The sequence below is a fragment of the Antechinus flavipes genome, chromosome 5, assembly GCF_016432865.1.
Source record: "Antechinus flavipes isolate AdamAnt ecotype Samford, QLD, Australia chromosome 5, AdamAnt_v2, whole genome shotgun sequence".
NCBI lineage: Eukaryota > Metazoa > Chordata > Mammalia > Dasyuromorphia > Dasyuridae > Antechinus > Antechinus flavipes.
The window spans coordinates 11,309,615-11,332,402 of record NC_067402.1 but is presented as its reverse complement, the minus strand read 5'-3'; the positions used below and the strand labels follow the sequence as shown (position 1 = coordinate 11,332,402).

Here is a 22,788-nt window from a genome sequence, read left to right as displayed (position 1 = left end):
ATGTGAAGGATGGATTGTAGAAATGAGAGACTGGTTTCAGAGAACTAGGTCAGAGAACTCTCAGAGAACGGAGAACAGGAGGCTTTTGCAATAGCTCAGAACAGGATTGAGGTCCTGAGATAAGACAATGGCAATGTGAGTGGAGATGAAGGAGAAAGCAGCTGCAGGCAGAATCCTGCAATCATATATTTTCCCCGATTTGCATTGATTATGTTTTTGTTTGAGTTCCAGAAGCACAAAGGGTAGTGGAAAGGAGCCAATTTAAGCACAAGAAACCTGACAGGCATCCTACTGAACTTCATAGTTCACAAACTTTGACAGACCATACAGTGGATTTTAATGCTCAGTAATAAAAGACTGCAGTAATGGAAAAACAGAATTTTAGTGCTGCAAGTGCTTCTCCTTCATTTTATGAGTGACAAAAGTGAGCCTCAAAGTGTAAATAACTTTCCCAAGGTCATATACTTTGGCTGGTGGCACATTTTGGACTTGAACACAGTCACTTGACTCCCAGTCCAGTGTTCTTATCACAACACTCTGCTTCCTAATTTCAATTTGGGTCATTTCCCCCCAAATTGGTTAGACTAAAGGCAGAACACAACTATATTCTTACTTTCAAGCAGGCTTCTCTGTGAGCCTAGCTCTGACCTGGAAACTTTGAATGATTCTTTGAGTTCATTGATAGAAATACAACCAGCACTGAAGCACATTGATGAGATCAAGGATGGTAAATACCAGAAAATGTTTGAATCTTCTACTGAAGGTTCATCTCTTGTGCCATTTGCTTTACTAAGTCTTTCTTGGTCTCTCCAGGCTGGAAGAATTATTTACTTCCTTAAACTTCCCTACATAATGTTGATTCTCTTTTATGCTCCAATCATTGCCTATTCTTAATATGATACTCTTCTTGTATTTGTCATATTATACTTTTGGTTCAATTGAATGAGAATTCCCAGAGGGCAGAGACTGTTTCTGTCTATATTATTGATGCCTAATACATAGTGATAGTGGTAATAATAAGAATTATGATAATAGCTATAATTTATGTGAAATTTTCAGTTACAAAATACATTGTTATTTTTGGCAATGCTTGTGAATAAATGAATGAGTCTCTAGTTCAACAGCCTCTATGATCATTTAATCAATTATGATACCTGATGATAATTGATTATTTTAACAGTGGTCCCCAGCTAGAAGGGGATCCTTGAATATTAAGCAAAATTATGTTTTTTAAGGTAGAATATATACTAAATTTTTTACAAGATTTGTCAACTAAGATTGAAATGAAAAGGTATTCTAATTAGTAACGAGTTAGTCAGAAAACTCAGTTAAGTAGAACATTCCCTTTCTTCAGCATTCTGAGCAACTGTGCTTTTTTTTTTTTTTGTCAAGCTCATGGAATACATTGTTCTCACTCATAGGTACATAGTACCATAGATTGAGAGTTCAACTACTCTGTATATTTATACAATATTATTCTAAAGGAAATGTAAGGCCATCATCAATATTATTGGAAAACCTTCCCTTCTCCCCTCCACTACCCCTGTTCTTGTTATTAAAATAAAGGAGTCATAGTTGCATGAATTACCTGGCTGACTTTGTCAAAAATAAGAATTGATATGTAAAGTTTGAAAAGGGATATTTCTTTGAAACTATTACACAGCTTTATGAAACAAACACTTCTGATATTATTATTCTAATTTTACAGATAAGGAAACTGAGACTTAGTGAGGTCAAGTGACTTTTTCATGTCCACAGGTTAAGTGTCAGAGGGAAGACTTGAACCCATGTCTTCTTGTGCCAGTTTAGCCTCCCACCCCATGCTATTTGGGTGTCCTTCAGACTGAACTAGTATTATTAAAATGGCTCAAATAGCTTCTTGGAATTCATAGTTTAAAGTCCATATGCTAGAATTTCATGGACTAAGGAGCTTAATTAGATTTCTGAAAAGTATATGAAGTACAAGAGTTAAAAGAAAGGGCCCATGGACTTCAACTGAGAACCTTCAGTCCCACTTTTAAGTTAATGAAGATTCTCCTCCTTCCTTTTTCTTGCTGAGCCCTAACTCTTCCCTTCCCTTCTCTTCCCTTCCCTTCCATCTTTTCTTCCTTCCTTCCTTTCTTCCTTTCTTCCTTCCTTCCTTCCTTCCTTCCTTCCTTCCTTCCTTCTTTGCTTCCTTTCTTCCTTCCTTCCTTCCTTGGATTCCTCCCAGATAGGAATCAAAACCTGAACTCCCTTTAAAACTTTCCATTAGCAGAAAGTAAATCATCATTTTCAATTGTAGATGGAGAAAGTGAGGCTCAGAGAGTGAGGTCATATAACCCCACTTATTCATAGTGGTACAACCAAGGTCAGAGCAGGATTTTTGAGTGAGATCCTGGAATACACAGCCGCAGACTGAAATTTCTTTAAAAGTATAACTTTTACAAATTTCCTGGGAATTAATTTGCTTTAGAAACTGGAAGAATAATTTGGAGAAGAAAAGAAACCGGTTCCTAACTAAGGCTCATTAATAAGCGTCAGTCTGGAGACGTGCTGGTGAGCTCCTTGGGGTCAGAAGCTACTTTGGATCCCTGGGCCCTGACCCAGTACCAGTCTTGCCCAGTCTCAGCAGGATGAAATGAATATGGAGCTTGAGAATTTCCACCTCTGGACTATTTGGAACAGCCAGGTAAATCGTATCAAAAAATGACCTTTAAATGGACTGGGTCTCAGTGTAATAGCCAAAATTAATCTGTTTCCTGGAACCAGGGTGTGCCAGAACTCAAATAGCAATTAGGTAAGGATGGCAGAGATGTATATCTGTGTACATGCTGAGACTCATAAGACAGAGAGTAAAAGAGAAATCCACTTAATGATTTTGCAAAGCCTGTGAGGGTACTTTTAATTTAGAGATTAGCAAATGGGCTCACCAAAGAGCTAATTAATCTTGATAGTGAGTCAATCAATATGTGTTTATTAAGCATTCACTATTGTCAGGCCTCCTGCAAAATGCTGAAAACACAAAGAAGGCAAAAACATGATCCTTGCCCTGTGAAGCTCTAGATCCAATGTTCGGGGGACCTCTTACAACAACTCTGCACAGACAAGATGGATCCAATGGACAGAGATACATCTGTCACTTTCTAGTCTCTCTTGAACGACTGCCTCAAAATCCCCTTCTTTTCAGTAGTACAGGGTACATCCCACTCCTCTTACTGGTTGGTAGATGTAAGGCTGGAAAGAATCTTAGAGGCCTCCAGAACAACTCTGTCATTTGACATATCAAGAAACTGAGGGTCACTTGAGATGGGACTCATCCAGACTCACCCATGTGATTCTGGCTGGGGAAAGAGTTCAATCCAAATCCCCTGAACGTAGAATCAGGGCTCTCTTTGTTTCCTGTCTTTTCTCCAGGACCCATTTAGACAGATGTCTGCCTTAGGTTTAAAAACACCTTTTTTTTTTTTTTTTTTTTTTTTTTTTGCCACCACTTTAAATGGAACACACACTAACTCTGAAATGCTTCCTGTGGTCCCTTGCTTTAATCATGAGTCAGTTTTCATTTGGAAATTTATTTGTTCCTGTTGGGAAATGGGTGTGGGCAGCGGGAGATTCAAAGACTTCAGTGTTATCATTGATTGTGTCTGATGGTAGATGTTGGGAGTGGAGGGGGAACTGTTCTGGTTGGCTCTGTCTTTCTCAATATTATTTTTTAGTTAGCTTCATTTCCCAGAAAAGGGGAGAGATTCTTTGAAGTTCTCGAAGGATGACTGACATTAGAGTCGATTCATTTGAAGAGGAGGTATGGTATTTTTTCTATCTCTGTTTATATGTGTTCACAGGGCTTCTCCCCATAGAATACACATGCTTTTTGAAGGCAGTAAAATAACTCTTATCACTGAGCCTTGTATATAGTCAACACTTGATAAATCCTTTTTTTTTTTTTTTGTTCTTTCCTTCTTTCTGTATCCCAGTACCCAGGACATAGAAGGCACTTAATAAATGCTTATGAATGAATGGCTCTATTCAGTTCTATCTTTCCCTGTGTACTCATCATTACCCTTAACTTCAGCCATTTCTCTTGCTGTTACTGGCTCCTGTAACCTCCCTGCCTCTATTAACAATGTGACAAAGAGCAGAATAGTTCTACAAAGTGGGGTGCAGAGTGAGGAGTAAGGTGGGATGGGATGACAGGTTTGGGGCTGGAGATAAAGATTCCAAAGTGAATGAAGGAGAGGTGTGGGGGCTGGACCAAGTGAAGCCCAAGTCCTGGACCTTAAATCCCAGTGTATCACTCAAAGGTGAGTCAGTTGTATGGGAAGACCACTGCATAAAGACTTGAGTTCCAATCTCCACTCTGTTAATATGGCCCATTACCCAGATGGAATTGCCTCAGGCCAGGTTCCTTTACTGACATTGGCCATTTAGCAATGGGAATCAAAGACAGAACCAAACAAAGACAACACAAGAGCTCTAAGAAAAAAAGCTGGAGAAGTGATTGTCCTTCAGTTAGCAGAAGAAATTTAATTTTTTTTTGATAATGGAAGATTCTATTTGTGTTCTTCTCAAATATACATGTAAATAGTGGTTTCTTATTTGTAAATTGTGCTACAAGGAGTAATCAGCTTTGGTTTTTTAATTTGTATAAACCAGCTCTTGCGGTTTATTTCTTCCTCCAATAAGAATGCAAACATCCAGAGAGTTCAGTCTGAAATGGTCCTTAAGAAGAAAAACAGCATTCTTCTTTTAGTGAAGGCTGCCTATGGAAGTCAAGAGCCTAGTGAGTTGGAAGCAATGGCTATATGTGTGCTTATATACGTGTGCATGGCTGTATGCTTACACATGTGCATGTATACATGTGTACATTTGTGCATGTAGCAGAAATCAGCCTCATATACATGGAGGAGAGGTCTTTCTCAGTTCCTTCCTTTCAAAAATGAGGAAACATCGATGAAGGAAGACTGGGGTTATCCCACACTAAAGAAAGTCATCATTTTGACTCAAGGCTAGCCCATTTGCTTCCTTGAGAACAGAACGATAGAAAATCCCCAGTCTGGCCTTGAAGTCCTTCCGTAATCTGAGTACAACCTTTAAGTCTGGCTTTCCTTCACATCCCCTTCTTTATTCCAGTCTAACCCAACCATCAACTATTCCTCATATAAAACATCTCATCTCCAACCTCCTTCCCACATCTGCCATTCACTCCATCCTCATTTTTGCTCCATAGATTCTCTTAGCTTCCGTTAAGGCAAAGTCCACATGCCTCCTCCAGAAAAGGTCTTTCTTCTCCTCCCCTTAACGTCCTCTCTCATTTTTTCTCAAAATCACATCCTACAAATTTGCATAGACTTTCATTCTCTGTGTGCTTATTTCTACAATAAGATGTGAAGTCCTTGAGAGAGAAAGTTGTTCTCTATTTTATTTTGTGACCCCATACCCAGACCAGACCTTGCCCATGGTAAATGTTACAAGTGAACAGGGATAAAAATATCTGATTCTTTTTGTCATCTTTTTATTCCTTTGAAAATTAATGTGCTGTAGTTGAGCAAGGGAAGGCGTCTTATACATAACCCTTAAAGAAAGATCTTTTTAATTGAAATAGACTGGATGGAGCTCATCTAGATTGAGGCTATCAAGGCTCTCCAAAAAAATCCTGAGCTAAGCCTTTCTTAAGATAAATGTGTGTCTGGCTTCCTTCAAATCTCACCTATGTGCTGCAGTCCCCCTCAAAGCCAGGGCTTGCTTTCCAGTCATTAACTCCAATTTATCTTGTCTATAGCTCGTTCCAATATGGTTGTTTGCATGTTGTCTCCCTACATTAGACTGTGAGGTCCTGGAGGGAAGGGATCATCTTTCATGTTTCTTTGTATTCCCATTACTTGGCCCCATCCCTGGCTCACAGAAAAGCCTTAATCTTAATTGGCTGACAACAGACTTAGTAGTACTTGTTTATTCACTGTGGGGTGCTGGCCCATGGAAAACATCTGAAGTAGAAAAAAAGGGTTCACCTACTAAGGGGTCAAAACATTTTGGAGGAGGTGACATTGCCCAGTCAAGGGAATCCTGCCAAGGTCAGCTAGATGGTGCAATTGATAGCGCGCCGGCCCTGAAAGCAAGAGGACCTGGTCTCAGATACTTAACGCTTACTAGCGGTGTGACCCTGGGTACTTAACCCCAATTATCTCACCAAAAATATTAGGGATCATTGAGGTTGTTTTTTTTTTTAAGATATACACTTTAAGTAGATGACAACTTCTTTACTACAAACAATTTATGATCTCTTTGTGAGTGGGGACTGTCTTTTGCCTATTACGCATATTGCTTAAGAAATACTTGTTGGGTGACTTAATTAAGATTACTAAATATTTAGGTTTCCTTTCCATATCAATGGCAGTGGAAGGAGGGCCCCCAGGATGTTCCATGTCATTTTAAGGGTCCTGACTGTGGTGAAAAGCTAAAGAACCTGAAATCTTCCCAGATACCCTTGTGTATGCAGAATTAAAATTGTAGGTGGAGGCCACTCCCTCTATCTGAGGATTCACTTTGTTTTTGATGGCCATGGGAATAAATTCCTTGACATGACAAGAGTTCAGAGATTATGTGGTACTCTTATGTGTATCCTCAGCACCCAAACAGGTATCAGATAATTAAGTACTGAATGAACAAGTCCCTAAAGTAAAATAGTGGACATTTTCATTTTGCCAAAGGAAACTTTGTGATGAGAAGAGGGTTTGAGAGTTAGAGGACCTAAGTCGGTTGACCTATGTGACTGTGGACAAGCCCTTGATTTTCCTGGACCTCAGTTTCTTCATCTGTAAAATGAAGCATTACCCTAGATTTCAGAGTTTGAGCTAAAAGACTATTTAGTCTAATTGCCCTATTTTCAAATAAAGAAACTGAGATCCAGAGTTGTCTAAAAACTGAGGCTCAAGGTTAGTATCCAAGACAAGATTTAAACCCAGCTTAACTTCAGATCTAGGGACTTATCCTGTATTCTGGTTTTAAACATGATGCTGGGACAGCTAGGTGCTGTAGTGGACAGAACACAAGCCTGAAGTTAGGAGGACCTGAGTTCAAATCTGGCCTCAGACACTGAACATTTCCTACCTGTGTCACCCTGGGCAATTCACTTGACCCCAATTGCCTGAGCAAAAAAACCAAAAAACCCAACTATATAAATAAATAAATAAAATAAACCGATGATGCTGTAAACATCAATGCTCCATAGACATAGGTTCAAAAAAGAGATGAATTCAGTGATGTCATGAAAGCCTCCACAGAAGAATGCCAGTTCCAAACAGACCATTTGCTTTGCAGGAAATACAAGAGATATTTGCATTAAATATAAATGGAAGGTCTAGAGAGCTATGTGCTGACTATGGTTGTGTGCCTGTGAAACCTGGACAGTGCACCAATGCCAAGCCAAGGAACTGGATCGCTTCCCTTCAAATTGTCTTAGGAAGATTCTGAAGATCCCCTGGCAGGATCCGATACCAGACACTGAGGTCCTTTCTCAAGCTAAATAAATTGCTAAGCATTCAAACTCTACTGCAGAGAGCGCAACTCCATTGGGTCGGCCACATTGTTCAAATGGTAAATGGATGCTTGTCCAAAAGACTATTTTATGGAAAACTAACACAGGAGAAGTGCTCATAAGGTGGTCAGAAAAAGCAATACAAGGACACTCTCAAGGTCTCTCTTAAGCATTTTAGAATCGATTATATGCCATGAGAGACACTGGCACAGGATCACCGGGCATGGTGGGCCCTCATCAGAGAAGGTGCCGTGATCTATGAGCAAAGCAGCATTGAATTAGCTCAGAAACCTGAGAAGGGCAAAGTTAGAGAAGCCGCCCCAAATGTTCAGAGGGACTATTTGTGTCCCCTGTGGCAGAGCATTCTGAGCTTGTATTGGTCTGATCAGCCAGAGTTGGACACATTACCTTGACTCTAACATAATGATGTCATTTTGATCCTCTTTGAGACCAAGGGACAACATCCAACCAACTAACCAAACATAAGAAAGCTCATGGCCACCAAAATGTGTGGGGCAAGAAAACCTTCAGTAAGAAATGACACCGGCATAGCTAGATAGTGGATAGATGACAGTGGATAGAGTACCAACCCTGAAGTCAGGAGGACCTGAATTCAAATCTGGTCTCAGACACTTAACACTTCCTAGTTGTGCGACCCTGAGCAAGTCACTTAACCCCAATTACCTCAACAAAAAACAAACAAACAAACAAATAAATAAATAAATTACTTCCAGTATGTTTCCGCAAAAAGACTGCAAGCTCACTGAAGGCAGAGACAGTCTCTATTTGTCTTTGTGTCTCTAGCACTTAGAAGAACAGTTCCTAGATAGAGCAGATGTCTAATAAATCTTTGTCGATTGATTGATGGCTTGGTTTATCATAAAGTAAACAGAGAAATGTTACTGATAGATAAGAAAGTAAGGCTGATTAAATTGGCTGGGCCAATCAAAGACACATGCACTTTGTGGAGAAGTCAAGGGGAAGATCCCTTCAGAGAGATATCCCCTAATGGCCCATCTCACACTGAAACTCCAACTGTGGTTTTTAATCTTTATATGTACAAATGAAGATTACGATAAATAACCAATTCATTTCAGAAAGATTGTGCATGAAAATTATTATTTTCTTCTAATTGTCAAAATTTATCCAGACTTCCTGGTCAGATCAGCTGACTGAAGAGTTAATAACTAGAAGACAGAAAAATTCTGGGGTCAGTGCTAAGATCCCAAGGTATTTGTGCAAAACACTAATTCTGGTATCACTGCTAGGATTCTAACAGAGTTTTTCGAAATACTCATTACCCAGATGTCAACGCAATGAGCTGATAGATGTGATACTTTGCCCATTTTCCGTATGTAGAATTAATCTGTGCTGGAGATGACTGACAGCCAGGAGTCTGCATCCAGAGATATGATTCACAGGAGTCTGGGTGATTCATACCTTGCTCTGACTCAGGAGCTAATTCAAATATACAACACCTCTTAATTTCAAAGTACCTCTCATAGGAGAAGGGAGAGAAAGGTACAGAGTGTTCAGATAAGGGCTCTCCACTGAAACCCTTTTCATTCTACTGTATATGGAAGTACACTGGAATCAGTGCTGATTTTCTAATGCTTGGCCAAGCAGACCCTCCCAAACAGCCTTGATTTATTTACATAAAGGAAAGGCTGATTCCTTTCTCTTTTAACAAATGTAAGTGATCCATTATTTAAATTACACCCTGCTTTTCATTACATGCATGAGTCAGCTACTAATGATTCCCTAAGATACTTGACTCTATATTTTACAAATCACCATTAAGAAAAGTTATTATTCCTTAGGTCCTATCTCATTACATTTCCTGGCTCTATCTTCTGTTTGTTTGGGTCATTTCCATGTAGAAGAAGAGACGAGTTGCCCACGCTTGTGACTGCAGCCAAAGAGCGGAGATGAAGCACGGAAAAATGGTTCCTTACCATGGTTGTGGACTTCACGTAGACGTTGTCTTTTAGGTGGCATTTTCCGTCATTCGGTACCACGATCCCTGCAAGTTTGCTGTCAAGGGCAAGGTGAGAAGTCTGATCTGTCATCACAAGAAGCAATCTTTTAGCTTCCTTGCGCCAACCAATATGACTCTGAAGTAAAAATAAACATGCGATCAGACCTGAGTAAACCACTTAGGATCTGTGCTATGGACCTTAGCTTTACATATATCTAATTAATGATACTGGGTCATGAGAACTGTTGAGTGGGTGAGGAAATAAAAAACCACTGATACTTCATTCTATCATTTATATTTAATTGTATATTTCCTCTTTGAATCTTTATTTTTTAAACAAATTCAGTGGTTGGATTTCATGGTAAAAAAAAAGGCTGGCTTTTCTTTAATGTTTTAAATTTTATTTAAAAAGAAAAACGCACTCAAGATTATACTTTGGAAGATAAAAACAATACACAGATCCATTGGAGTTGAGATCCTAATTCCAAATTATCTTTGGATCAATAGACCGGAAGCACTTTGAGAGCAGAAAATAATTTTCTTTTTATTATTGTATCCCCAACATCAAAAGAAAAACTTAACACAGACTGGGCAATTAACAAATCTTATTATAATTGATTGTTATTAATGTAGACTTGGTAATCCTATTCTTGACTTCTGGCTTTAATTATTTCTCTGTATAGCCAAGAATAATTAACTCATTTGATTTCTTGAATTTTATTTTTTTTCATCTGCAAAATGGGGCCAATAATATTTATAAATATTTATAAAACCAGTAACACAGTGTGTTGTGAAGAAAGTGTTTTAAGAAGGATAAAACACTATGTAAAAATGAGTCACTTTTAATGACTGTGAAAAGTCACACTGTACCTATGGCAACCATCCAGGAAGGGCAAGTTAGTTAATACTTGGATGAGTTAGGATCTTCAAAGTTATTGAACTGTGGGATACAATTTAATAAACAAAAGCCAAATAAATCAGACAATTGAGATGCACATAGAGATACACCTCTATTAGCGGGGACACATCTAGAAGGAAATGTGATGGGGACTCCACCAGGACCTAAAAGGAGTCCCAAGGTTAAGAGCTGTCCCTTGGCCACATGAGTTCTCAATATGTTTGTTCCAAGATGTTTCTAAGTTTGAGCCCACTCCTCCCAGGATCTTTGTGTATGTGAAGGAAAGAAAAAAATGCCTCACATGGGGTGAACTTTAGCATTTGAATCCACTTTATTCAGGAACTTGTGTGTAGATGGGGAAAGCGTATCCTGCTCTGATTTTGTGAGGAATATGTTTGCAGTTTTGTCCTTAGAATCTGGGTACAGAGGACCCAAAGTCAGAGAGAGAGAATCTAGGCTTGAGAATTGAGAATTGAGAATCTGTCACTTACTAACTATATGACCCTGGACAACCACCACAAGCTTTGGTTTGTTGATCTGTAAAGGGAGCAGATTTAATATCATCTTCTATCACTTTCAGCAAAAAATCTAAGACCTGTTTGTTGTTATTCAATTATGTCAGTTGTGTCCAAGTTTTGTGACCCCATATTGGGCAAGGATACTAGAGTCACTTACCATTTCATTCTCCAGGTCATTTTACAGATTAGGAAACAGAGAAATGATTTGCCCAGGGTCACACTAGTATTAATTGTATGATTCCAGATTTGAATTCAGGAAGATGACTCTTCTCAATTTCAAACCTGGTACTCTATCCACTATACCACCAGTAAATATTTGTTTCTGACTCATTAATGTTAGAGAAATATTAATTGGTAAATGATATCATAGACTTCACTAAGGGTTTATGAGAAATATCATTATAAGCCCTCAGATTTCCCCTTAAAACTTAAGAGGAGAAGAGTAGTCTGTCATCGGTAAGGACTTAATTTGAAAGGTAGCAGAGTGAGCAAGAGGGCAAAGGGCACATCAAAAGAATTAAATTAGATACAAAGATCTTTTTCAGCATGATGAATTTTATTTTTTTATCCCCAATGTATTCCAAATAATTTTCATTTCATTAGAGTTGGCCCAGTCTGTGAAACCTTATTAACTCTGAATTCACACTTTCTACCTTTTGGCTCAATGAAAAAAAACATTCTGAAATCAACCTGATCATTGAGAGTTTTGCCATCACTGATTACTCAGAGATCCCTTTACCTGGCAAACTGCCGCTTGGAGCATGGCGTCAAAACCGCCTTCGGGTGTATCGATATTCCCTGAGATTTTCTGTCTGACAACCGCTCGCTCGAATTCCGTGATGTTCTCTGTCAGAGACAGCACGTGAATGTAGCCATGAGGTGGCATGCAATCTAAATTGTAATCGCTGCATAAGGAGACAAAACACAGGGGTTAGCTTCTTCTCTGCTTTCAAAAATGCTATGTGAGTAACAGCTACGGGGATGGGGAGATCAACAGTCCCAATTTTCCATTAATTGCATTTTTTGCATTTTTTATTAAAGCTTTTTATTTACAATATTAATTAATATTTTGGAGGAAGAAAACCTATATTGGAAAATCCTTAATAAAATACAATATTGTTGAATGTTCTGATTTAGAAATAAACACCCAATGGGATAAATGGAGAGATATCGGAACTCTGACGATTATAAGAGCAGTGACGATTTCTCTGGACCAAATGATAATCACTCAATTGAAACCATTTCATACAGTCTAGCAAAGATTTCTTCAATACCAATGGGTACAGCATTCTCTTAGTGTGGATACTACACTCATTTATGGGGATCACAGGTCCTGCTTGCCTTAGGCCAGGGTCTACATGAGTTAGGATATCAATGCATGAAAGTCAAGAGGAGCGTATTTCTCTCACTCTGTGTGTTTGTGTGTATGAGACAGAGAGAGACAGAGAGACAGAGAAAGGGAAAGAGAGAGAGAGAGAGAGAGAGAAAGAGAGAGAGACAGAGAGAGACAGAGACAAAGAGACAGAGACAGAGAGAAAGAGAGAGAGCTATTTATAACAGGAATTCTTAACTTGGCTGTAAATTTTAAAAATACATATATTTTGAAAAGTATATTTCAATATAATTTTGTCTTTTATAAACCTGAAATTATTCAATTAAAAACATTATTCTAAGAAGGAGTCCATAGGCTTCACTAGACTACCAAGACCAGAGGGCCATGATGGATAGAGTGAGAGACCTGGAGTCAAGAAGATTCATTTTCTGAGTTCAAAACTGAACTCAGTCACTAGCTGTGTGCCTCTGGACAAGTCACTTCACCTTGTTTGCCTCAGCTTCCTCATCTGTAAAATGAGCTGGAGAAGGAAATGACAAATCACTCCAGGATCTCTGCCAAGAAAACCCCAAATGGGGTTTGGAAGAGATGGACATGATTTAAAAAGACTGAATAAGAACAAGATATCTATGAGTATATATGCATATAACATCATATTTCTGTTTATAATACATTGTGAAAACAAATATAGGTATATAAAATATGCATGGATGTTTACATGCACCCAAATGCAATATATTTGTTCAATGTGCATATAAACATATGAGCTAATATGTAGATAGCTTGTGGGCACATGCATACAACACACTTATGTGTGTGTATATATACACACACATATCACACACATGTATAATGTCATATATACATATATAGTATATATGCATGTGGTATATTTATATAATCTGTAACCATATGTATACATATTCATATATTTATACATATATGCAGGTATTTGTTCATAATTTACTTATATGAACATACACATATATCTATACAACAACAATATGTGTGTGTGTGTGTGTGTGTGTGTGTGCATATTTTATATAGAGAAATATAATCATAGATCTGGGGTTCTAAAATATTTGTGAATATCATGACCCCCTGAATTTGTCAGTTTCTTAAAGCCTATGACTGCCTTCTTAGAAGACTTTAAATGCATGAAATTTTAAAAAATAGATTTACAAATTTAACAAATTCTAATAAACTTTACTTATTTTTTCCATCTATCTGTCTATCTATCTATATCTATCTACAGACTTCAAGTTAAGAACTCTTGATATAGATAGATTATATAAGCTTCAGTGACTTGCACTGGGTCACAATACTAGCAAAAGAGGCAGGATTTGAATCCAGGTCTTCCTGCTTTCAAAGCCAGCCCTTCATCCTTTGTACCTGTTCCTCTGTATTTTTAAAAAGCAGAATGGCAACAATAACATCAATACCATGAGTATTCTGTGGAGTAGCTGAACCAGCCTGGTAGCTACCTGCCTTGGCCCCTCCCCCCAGCATCATGCAACTTGGTCCCACCCCAGGTACCTGCACTGGTTGTGGATTCTGCCAGGGTGGATGCTAATATAGGGAGACACTGTTTTATCAACGTAGGATCCAAATCCAAGTCGAAAGTCGTGGGAAAAAGGTGCCATTTTCTGAGATAAGTCATTTCCAACCGAGTTTAGTTTTTCGATATTATTGTGCATGGAGGCTGAGACATCAACGAGATAATAAAGATCCACAGGGTATTTCTGTAGGGGGTGGATTTTCAGCATAAAACTAGCTTCAGCTCCTAATTGAAGGAAAAAATACATATGTTCATGTAAGCTTTCTTTTTTAACATCTGAATACTTATTGGGGGACACTGTCAAGTGGAGAGCATGAGTTCTTAAATTGAAGTAGCTTTAATAACTTCATGGGGTTTGCTTATCCAACAAATAAATTATGATGTCATTTAAAGAAGTTGTTGAAAATGCCCCCAATGCATTTGCCCAACTCTCCTGTCTGCAGGTGGATTCTTCTCAATCACCTGTGAAAAGCATTTCATGTGAATTCCCATTGGTTTCCCAGAAATGATGATATGTTAGGCAATGTGTGGGGATGAAAACAGACATCACTCTTCTGATTTGTGACACCATTTCTGGCACACCGGCAAAGTTTCTATACTCAAATACATCTCTGCTGAGCTAGGCTCATGCTATCATGGAGAATTTTTACTTTTAGAGTCCTAAAACTCAAGGTTAATCATGTTTCTCTCCTCTTTTTTTTATTATAACTTTTTATTGACAGAGCCCATGTCTGGTAATTTTTTTTTTACAACATTATCCCTTGCACTCACTTCTGTTCCGACTTTCCCCCTCGCTACCTTCACCCCCTTCCCCAGATGGCAAGCAGTCCTATACATGTTAAATAGGAAATAGTATATCCTAGATACAATATATGTGTGCAGAACTGAACAGCTGTCTTGTTGCACAGGAAGAATTGGATTCAAAAGGTAAAAATAACCCGGGAAGAAAAACAAAAATGCAAGCAGTTTACATTCATTTCCCAGTGTTCTTTCTTTGGGTGTAGCTGATTCTGTCCATCCTTGATCAGTTGTGCTTCTCTCCTCTTCAAGAATCCTTAGAGGCTCCCTATTGTCTTTAGGACAAAATAACTTCTCATAGCTTCATAGCTAAAGCCATTTACAATCTGGTTCCCTTTATTCTTTCCCCAAATTTATTGAACATTACTTCCTTTCATGTACTGTCTGTTCCAGTCAAACTGGCTTACTTACGACCTTGAACTTGGCAGCCCATCTTCTAGCCATCATAAAGTTTCACATTCCACCATTAGAGAGTCTTTGCTTTGGGCTTTATGAACAAACACTGTATATTCAATGACTATTTATTAAGTGGCTAAAAGGGGTCCAATAGATGACATAACGAATAGAGCTGTGGACTTGGAGTAAAGAAGAGTTGAGTTCAAATCCAGGCTCAGACATTTACTAGCTGTGTGATCCTCAGCTATTCACTTAACCTTGTTTGCCTCAGTTCCTCGTGTAGAAGATGAGCTGCAAAAGGAAGTGGCAAACCACTCTAGTATCTTTGCCAGGAAAATCCCAAATAGGGCCCCAAAGAATTGAGCATGATTGAAATGACTGAACAATAACAATAACACTGACCTATGAATCACCAATTTCCCTGGTTATAGTGTATCCCTGTCTGTTCATTAAAGGAATCCCCTAAGGACTTCTACAAAGTATTGCTTCAGTCTTCCAATTGTTGTCCATGATTGAAAATCATAACATGATTTCTTTGTTTTTAAATTTGCATCATACTTTAATAGAAAGACATTTTGAGCCTGAGGACTTGGATTTAAATCTTGGAACTCTAATTTCCATGCTAACTCTAACTTTCTGACTTAAACCCTAATTCCACTTACTATCCATGTGACTTTGGGAAAATCGTTTCTGCCATCGGTGACTCAGTTTCACAGCCTCACAGGCTGGTAGTAGATTTGAAAGTTGGAAGGGACCACAGTGAACATCAAATCTAATTCATATCTGAAAGGAGACCCCACTGTCGTATGGACAACTGATTATCTAAGCCAACTTGAAGACCTTCAATGACAAGACTACCAGCTATAGAGGCATCCCATTCTCTGGACAGCTCTAATTATGTGAGGGTATTTCATGATAAGGAAATTGAGATCTGTTACACCTAAGCAATAAAAATCTGCATTAAATCTTCCCTGAGACACTTATCTGCTGCATGATCCACGTAACAAATTACATGACCTCTCTGGACTTCACTTTCCTCAACTATAAAGGAGAAATAGTAGGACCTACCTCACATGGCTTTTATGAGGATCAAATAAAATAATATACAAAGTATCTGTCTCTTCTTCTCTCTTTTCCCCCGTTTCTCTCTTTCCTTCCCTTTCTCTTCCTTTTATCTTGTTATTGTCGCTATTCTTCTTGTTCTCTTCCTCCTCCTCCTTTTTTCTCCTTCCCCTTCTTCTCTCATTCTTTCTCCTGCTCTTATTCCTCCTCCTCTTCTCTCTCCTCCCCCTTCTTTTCTTCTTCCTCTACCATCGCTCATCTCGTTACTTTGTCTTTCTATCCCCAAACTCTCTAGGGCTATAAGTTGTAGAGAAAGTGTAAATCTATTTTGACATAAAATAGGAATTCCCTATAAAAATGAAAATGAAATAACCATAAAATTCCTATCCCTAGCCCTCATTTTTATCCATAGTTCCTGAAACCAAATAGGTGCCTAAAACTTATCAATCACAAAGTTCCAGTAAACTTCTACTCTTACCTTTTTTTCACCTTGAAAACTACAAGTGTCATGTGCTAGCAGGCCGAAGATGCTCTTTGGGTTCCCCTGAGTTCCACATAAAAATGGTTAACTAGGGCTATAGTGTAAATGACTGTTTTGCTCTAAATCATCAATGCTTCCTAGAAATGACTGCTAAGGTTCTCTTAACTCCAAGGCTTCAATCCTTTGTCACGGTTAGTGCTGCCACAAAGTGGAATGGGAAAGCTTCCTGGAGTCTTTCAGAAGACTTCTCATCACATAGGCTTCAAAAGGGATACCTGTTCACATCTAGATTGAACTAGATCACATTTAGGTTAGTCCCTCCCAACTCTAAGATTCTGATTATTGAAGATTTTATTTCTTTGTGATCATGATCCAGAAGTTTAGCTATTCAGATGAAAACTCTCCTAAGCCAGCTCACCCCTCTGTCTCTATAAAGCAATTGATTTCATTTTGTTTCAGAGCTCAGCTTTTCTGGATAGTTAGAGTGATTGAAGATAGATTAAGGGATCAAGTAGAGAATTGTCTTCATTTACTTTCCTGATGCGATTTTCAGTCACAGGAATGTACTCAGACATTCTTTGCAATGGAAAACAAGTTATCTCAGTTGTTTCCTCTTCATTAAATGTTTTTCCCTGCTGCATGGACTTGACTCCTCTAATCAACATTTAGTTCTACTTTCAAAGACTAACTGAACTCTATTATGTATATATGTAGATATATGCATGTGTCTACTTAATATATTATTCAATTCTCATGGGTCTTGGTCAGATTATTTTCTCTATTTCTTGAACCCTGAGTGACATTACAACACTAGAAGTTTAGAAAAATATAAGCAGTTCAATAGACATTCGTTCAGTTCACATTATGAGCATATCATTTTGCTAGGCAATGGTGATGTCACTTGAGAGTTAGTGAAGAGCAATGGGCGCAACTCAAAAGTGAATACTTAGAATACAGAATACCCACTCTAGAGTTATCCCTTACTTTAAGTAAAACACTTGGGGGATCCCCAGCAGAATCACAGGATCTCACCCAACCGCTCTACTTGGCCAAGAATTTTCCCTACAATGGATCTTACAAGTGGTCTTTTGCCCTGATTTAGAGTCCTAAAGGAGCCTCTTAAAAGTCATGGCAGCTGATGTAATATCTGATGCACATTTTCCACTATTGGTGGAGTCCTTCAAGTAAACAACAATTAAGTAATTAATTCTAAGTTTGAGTACATTTGGTCAATATATTCTAAAAATATTCTAATAGGAAGGAATATGTGGATGACTAGTGTAATTGGATGGGAAAACCCACTGTCATCTTCCTTTATCCATTTTCTAATCTATCTCATTTTTTTTCTTAAAAATGCTATGGTTGGATGGGAAGAAAGCATTGATTGTTTAGGCAGAAGATCTAGATTTGGATCCTAGCTCAGATACTTTTTCTTTATGTAATTCTGAGCAAATGATTTAACTTTTCCTGGTCTCAGTTTCTTCAACTGCAAAAAAAGAGGAGTAATGTTAAATTCTATGATCTTTAATCTTTAATGTCTAAGATCTAATTCTAACTCTATGATTTAGATGCATAGATCAGCTACAAAATCACTACTATCACACCAGTATTTAAGATAGAGACACAAAAGAATGTCAAAAGGAAGAGCCAGTGCACATCAAGGTTCTCACAGGCCATAGACTGAGAGTTTCAGGGATCAGCAGGCTTGACCAAACAGCCCAAGGAGGCCACAAGACACAAAAGGTGAAAATTTCCTGATTTTGTTGGGTGTGCTGGTGTATACCTGTAATCCTGGCAATTGGGGAGGCCGAGGCTAGTGGATTGCTTGAGCAAGGGAGTTCAGAGCTGTAACCAGGATATCAATTGGGTGTCCAGAGTATATCTAATACCATTATGGTAAACGTTTGTGTATAAAGGGCCACCAGGCTCCCTAAAAGAGGGTGAACCAATCCAGGATGGAAAGAATGGAGCAAGTAAATACTTCTGTGATGATCAGCAGTGATACTGAGCCATTTTCAGCCTGGGTAGGATAAAAATTTTACAAAATCCACTCTATTTAAACTCTCTTTATAGATGAAAAAACTAGTCCCTCCTAGACTGGGGACTAGGTATTTTAATTGGCTTAAGTTCACACATGTAGGGAAGATGAGAAAAGGAAAGTAATGGCTCTTCCTTAAGAACAAGAGAATAGGAATATGTCAAAGTCGTATTTGACTAACAAAAGAAAAAGAAACAGAGTAGGATGATGAAAAGTCACAATAAATACCATTTGGAAAAATAGGAGATATTTAGTCAAGAAAAATCAAGACTCGAGGAGGGTATGGCAGCTGAAGGACTGTCACTAGAAAAGGGAGATGTACTCTTTTTGTCTTCTGAGGGCAAAACTAGAAGCACTGGAAAGAATAAGCAAAACTGAAATTCAAGTTCATGTCAGGAAAAAGGCTAAGAACCAGAACTGACCCAGAGCATGGGACTCCCTGCACTGGCGGAATCAATGAGTCTTTTCTCCCACTTAGTCAGAAGCAGGATGGTTGCTAGGGTCTCTTCCAAATCTGACATACTTTATGTAGAGGGCTAAAACTCTTGAGTCGATGCACTGAAGTCAGGACAGCCGAGCACTTGAGGCTAACTACCAATTGGACAATACTCTATGGACATATTCTTGGAAAATGGTCCTTCCCACTATTCTGTGCTGGCTCGATGATTGGTGTATACAGAAAATCATAGGAGGGTCTAGGGTGGGAGTAAGACTAGCCAGAGTCACTTTTGGCAGTAGACGAGAAAGAAGGAGGTCCCCGAGATTCTATCTCCATCCTGTTCTCTTCTACCCATAAAGACCAAGAATAAAGATCAAGGACTTTTGCTTATCCTGACTCCGGCTGATTCTGAGGTATCCAGGGTGCTAGTGCGGTCATCACAATTTTAGACTTTAGGATGATGGATTTTGACCTCAGCAGGGTGATCCAGATAAGTTCATGGAGCCTCTTTTTTTTTTTTTAATTGGGAAAATTGAGAATTAGACAGGTGAAGTGGCTTATCCAAGTGGCACATGGCAAGATTTAAACCTAAATCCCCTGACTCCATATCCAGTTTTGCAGTGTACCATTATGCCAAATTCACAGAAGAGGAAGAATAATTGGCACACAGGACCATAATCAATATGTTCCACCTCTCTCCAGGCCATGGCACCATATCAAGTTTAAGGGATCTTGTATATTCTGCTCAGCTCTTTCAGGGATCTCTGATCATCCTGAGCATCTATTAGATAGCCCTTCAATATCTCTACATCTAATACTAATTACATAGGATGAAAGATGCCCTTTCAAATAAATGGAGCTGACTAATAAAATGGAGGTCTAAAGAATTGAATGGCTAAAATCCAAGTCCAGAAGATCAAGATTGATGTTGAAGATATTTGTTTGTGGGCAAATAAAAGAAACTTAAATTCTAACATCACTAGATAATCTGTCTTTATGAGTTTTCTTTTTCCTCTCTCACTTTTAAGAGTCTTCATGTTAATATAAGGACAGTACTGGATGTCTTACATGACTCTGTTTTTAAATACAAAATTTAATTTATGTTTTAACATAGATAATTCATACAACACGAGCTGATTTTTATGAAGTAATTTAATGCCTAAATCAAAAGAACCTTTGAATTTTTAAAACCACTTGAATTCTTTAAGATCACTATCTTCTTGGGTAGGCGAAGACCTGGATTATACAGAAAGTAATAGAAAGCCAGGATTACCAGATGGATGTAATATTACCATGTTCAAAAAGGTAGGAAGGAATAGAGATAGAAAGGAACAGAGAAAAAAGTTGGGAGAATCATCCAAGTGGGAACACTTGGGTAACCTCTTGTGCCTCAGTTTCCCCAAATGTAAAATTAGATGATTCTAGGATTCCTTACAAATTTACATCTTTGATTCCATGATCCAAGATCATCTGAACTCCAAAAAGTGATTGAAGATAGAAGCTATCCCAGGAAGAGAAGGAAAATTCTCAGTGAATTCCTGCAGACTCAATGGTAGGTGTTTCTTAAATCTTAGAAGGTTGACTTGGTGAAAGGTCAAGAAAGAAGGGGGATGCAATCAGCTCACACAAGGTGGGCAAATGAAGTGACTACTTCATAATCTGATGTAAATGGTGATGATAAGCTTACCTGCCTTAAATATACCATTATATTCATCTCATTATATTTACCATGTGTAAATCTCTAATCTGACTCATGTCATGAAAAGTCCAGAAATGAGATCAATCCTTTGGACAAAGACCTCCCCGTTGCTGAAGGAAAAGGCAATCAGTCAGGCATGCCCAAGTGGATTTAGAAAAGACTTTTTCATAGTCAATGGGTACAATGAATAAAGCTTTCTATATACCTTGAACACAGACTTCAGACTTGAAAGGGACTTTAGAACTCATCTAGTCCAATTCCACTATTTTATGCATAGGGAAACTGATCCCAAGAGAGGGGAGGTAATTTACTCACTTATGTCATAGAAGCAGGATTCCAAACATCACTCAAAAACCTTTATTCTTTCCACTCTATTACGCTGAGCAATGAGGATCCAGGATGACACATGGACAACCTCATTATAATATTTCTAGGAAGTTGAAATAGCTTCTGCTCCCTAGTATATCTAAAAACTATTCAGCCATCATCACTAATCAATTCTTGTTTTTTAAAACATGAACACTTGAAAAAGTATTAGCTTATCAGAATATTTAAGTTGTCAACTAACAAAGCCCTGAGGGAAAAGGACACAGGTTGGGAAAGCTTTGATGGATGACAGGGAAAATTTGGGAGCAACAGGAGGCAGGGTTAAGAAACAAAATAAATACTTCCCAAAATTCATGTGGGGATTTAGCCACATCCCTGTTATTCCCAGTCTGTCTGGGGCCAAATGAAGCCAAATATAATCCAGTTGCGATGAGTGATGAGCAGCTGTTTTGTGTTAACATTGTCTGAGAAGAGACTGGGAACTTCAGGGGAAAAAAAAAAGCCTGAAAGAGCAGGTGGCTCCATGGGCAAGGCTTGATGGGAGACTGAGTCTGCCTAGTAATGCTGCCCAAGAGTCAAATGAGATTATAAGAGAAAGGATCTGGGATTTTGTAACTATGGGGGACTTTCGAGAGTGGGAAGTCCCTATGCCAATGCAGATTGCAGATCAGAGTGGAATCCACATCTGTAATTTAGTAGGCAAATCTGAGAGTTGCCTGAGGCATTGCACATGGTCACATCAGGCAGCATGTGTCAGAGGAGGGATTTGAACATGGGTCATGCAGAGGGCAAAACCAATAACTTTTCCTCTAAAGTAGGATTCCTGTACTTTAGATTAGACAAATGAGAAAGGAGAGTCTGGATGAGATGGCAGAGCTTAGCATAGGACCTGGTAATAAATTTGTCATCTAATTGTCAGGATAATTTGTCTACTTGACAGAGCACTGGAAAAGCAGATAAGGCTAATCAATCAGCGTTTATTAGTTGGTTGGTTGTTCATTCTCCAAGAGGAGCAAAATGAACTCATTATGTTAGAGTCAAATTATAATGTGTCCGAGTGCCAACTGATCAGATTGATATGAGCTCAGAATATTCTGCCATAGATCGGACACAAATAGTCCCTATGAACTTTTGATGTGCTTCTCTAATTTTGTGCATCTCACATTTCTTTTGGGCTAATTCAATTCTTCTTTGCTCATAGAGCACAGTGCCTTCTCCGATGAGAGCACACCATGCTGGGAAATCCTGTGCTATTGTCTCCCATGTCATACAATCAATTCTAAATACTAAGTGTCCGGTATTGTTCCAACTGCTGGAGACACACACACAAAAAAGGCAAAGATAGTTCCTGCCCTCAAGGAGCTCCTAATTTAATGAAAGATACAGCAAGCAAACAAATATGTACAAAGTGTATGCTAAGTAAATTGGAAATAACAGAGGGACAGTTCTGGGATTAAGATGGGGTAAATAAGTCTCCCTGTAGAAGATGAGATTGTAATTTAGTCAGTGGTCAAAGCTGAGAAGGGAGGGCATTCCAGGCATAGGGACAGAGAAAATGTCTGGAGCCCAGAAATGGAGTGACTTGTTTGTCAAACAGTCAAGAAGCCAGTGTCATTGAATGGAGGAAGTAATAGATAAGATGGCTGGGGAGGCAAAGTGCTGAAAGTCTGGCCATAGAAAAGGAGATGGTTGAGAAGATGAAGTAGATGATGGCTCTTGGTTTTTAACCTTTTCTGTGGCATGACCC

At 38.5% G+C, this 22,788-nt stretch overlaps 1 protein-coding gene across 4 annotated transcripts in view; it reads right to left on the bottom strand.

Moving 5' to 3' along the window:
- The window catches only part of ITGB8 (integrin subunit beta 8), a 106,880-nt gene that overhangs the window by 37,830 nt on the left and 46,262 nt on the right, over nt 1–22,788 (bottom strand). For all 4 annotated transcript variants that reach the window (XR_007947868.1, XM_051963201.1, XM_051963202.1 and 1 more), the window contains exons 4-6: nt 13,780–14,026; nt 11,650–11,815; nt 9,472–9,630 (exon numbers count right to left, since the gene is read on the bottom strand). Coding sequence is in view for 3 of the 4 variants with exons in the window: in XM_051963201.1 (XP_051819161.1) it covers nt 9,472–9,630; nt 11,650–11,815; nt 13,780–14,026 (572 nt within the window). In the remaining variant the exon portion in view is untranslated. The remainder of the gene's footprint in view (nt 1–9,471; nt 9,631–11,649; nt 11,816–13,779; nt 14,027–22,788) is intronic.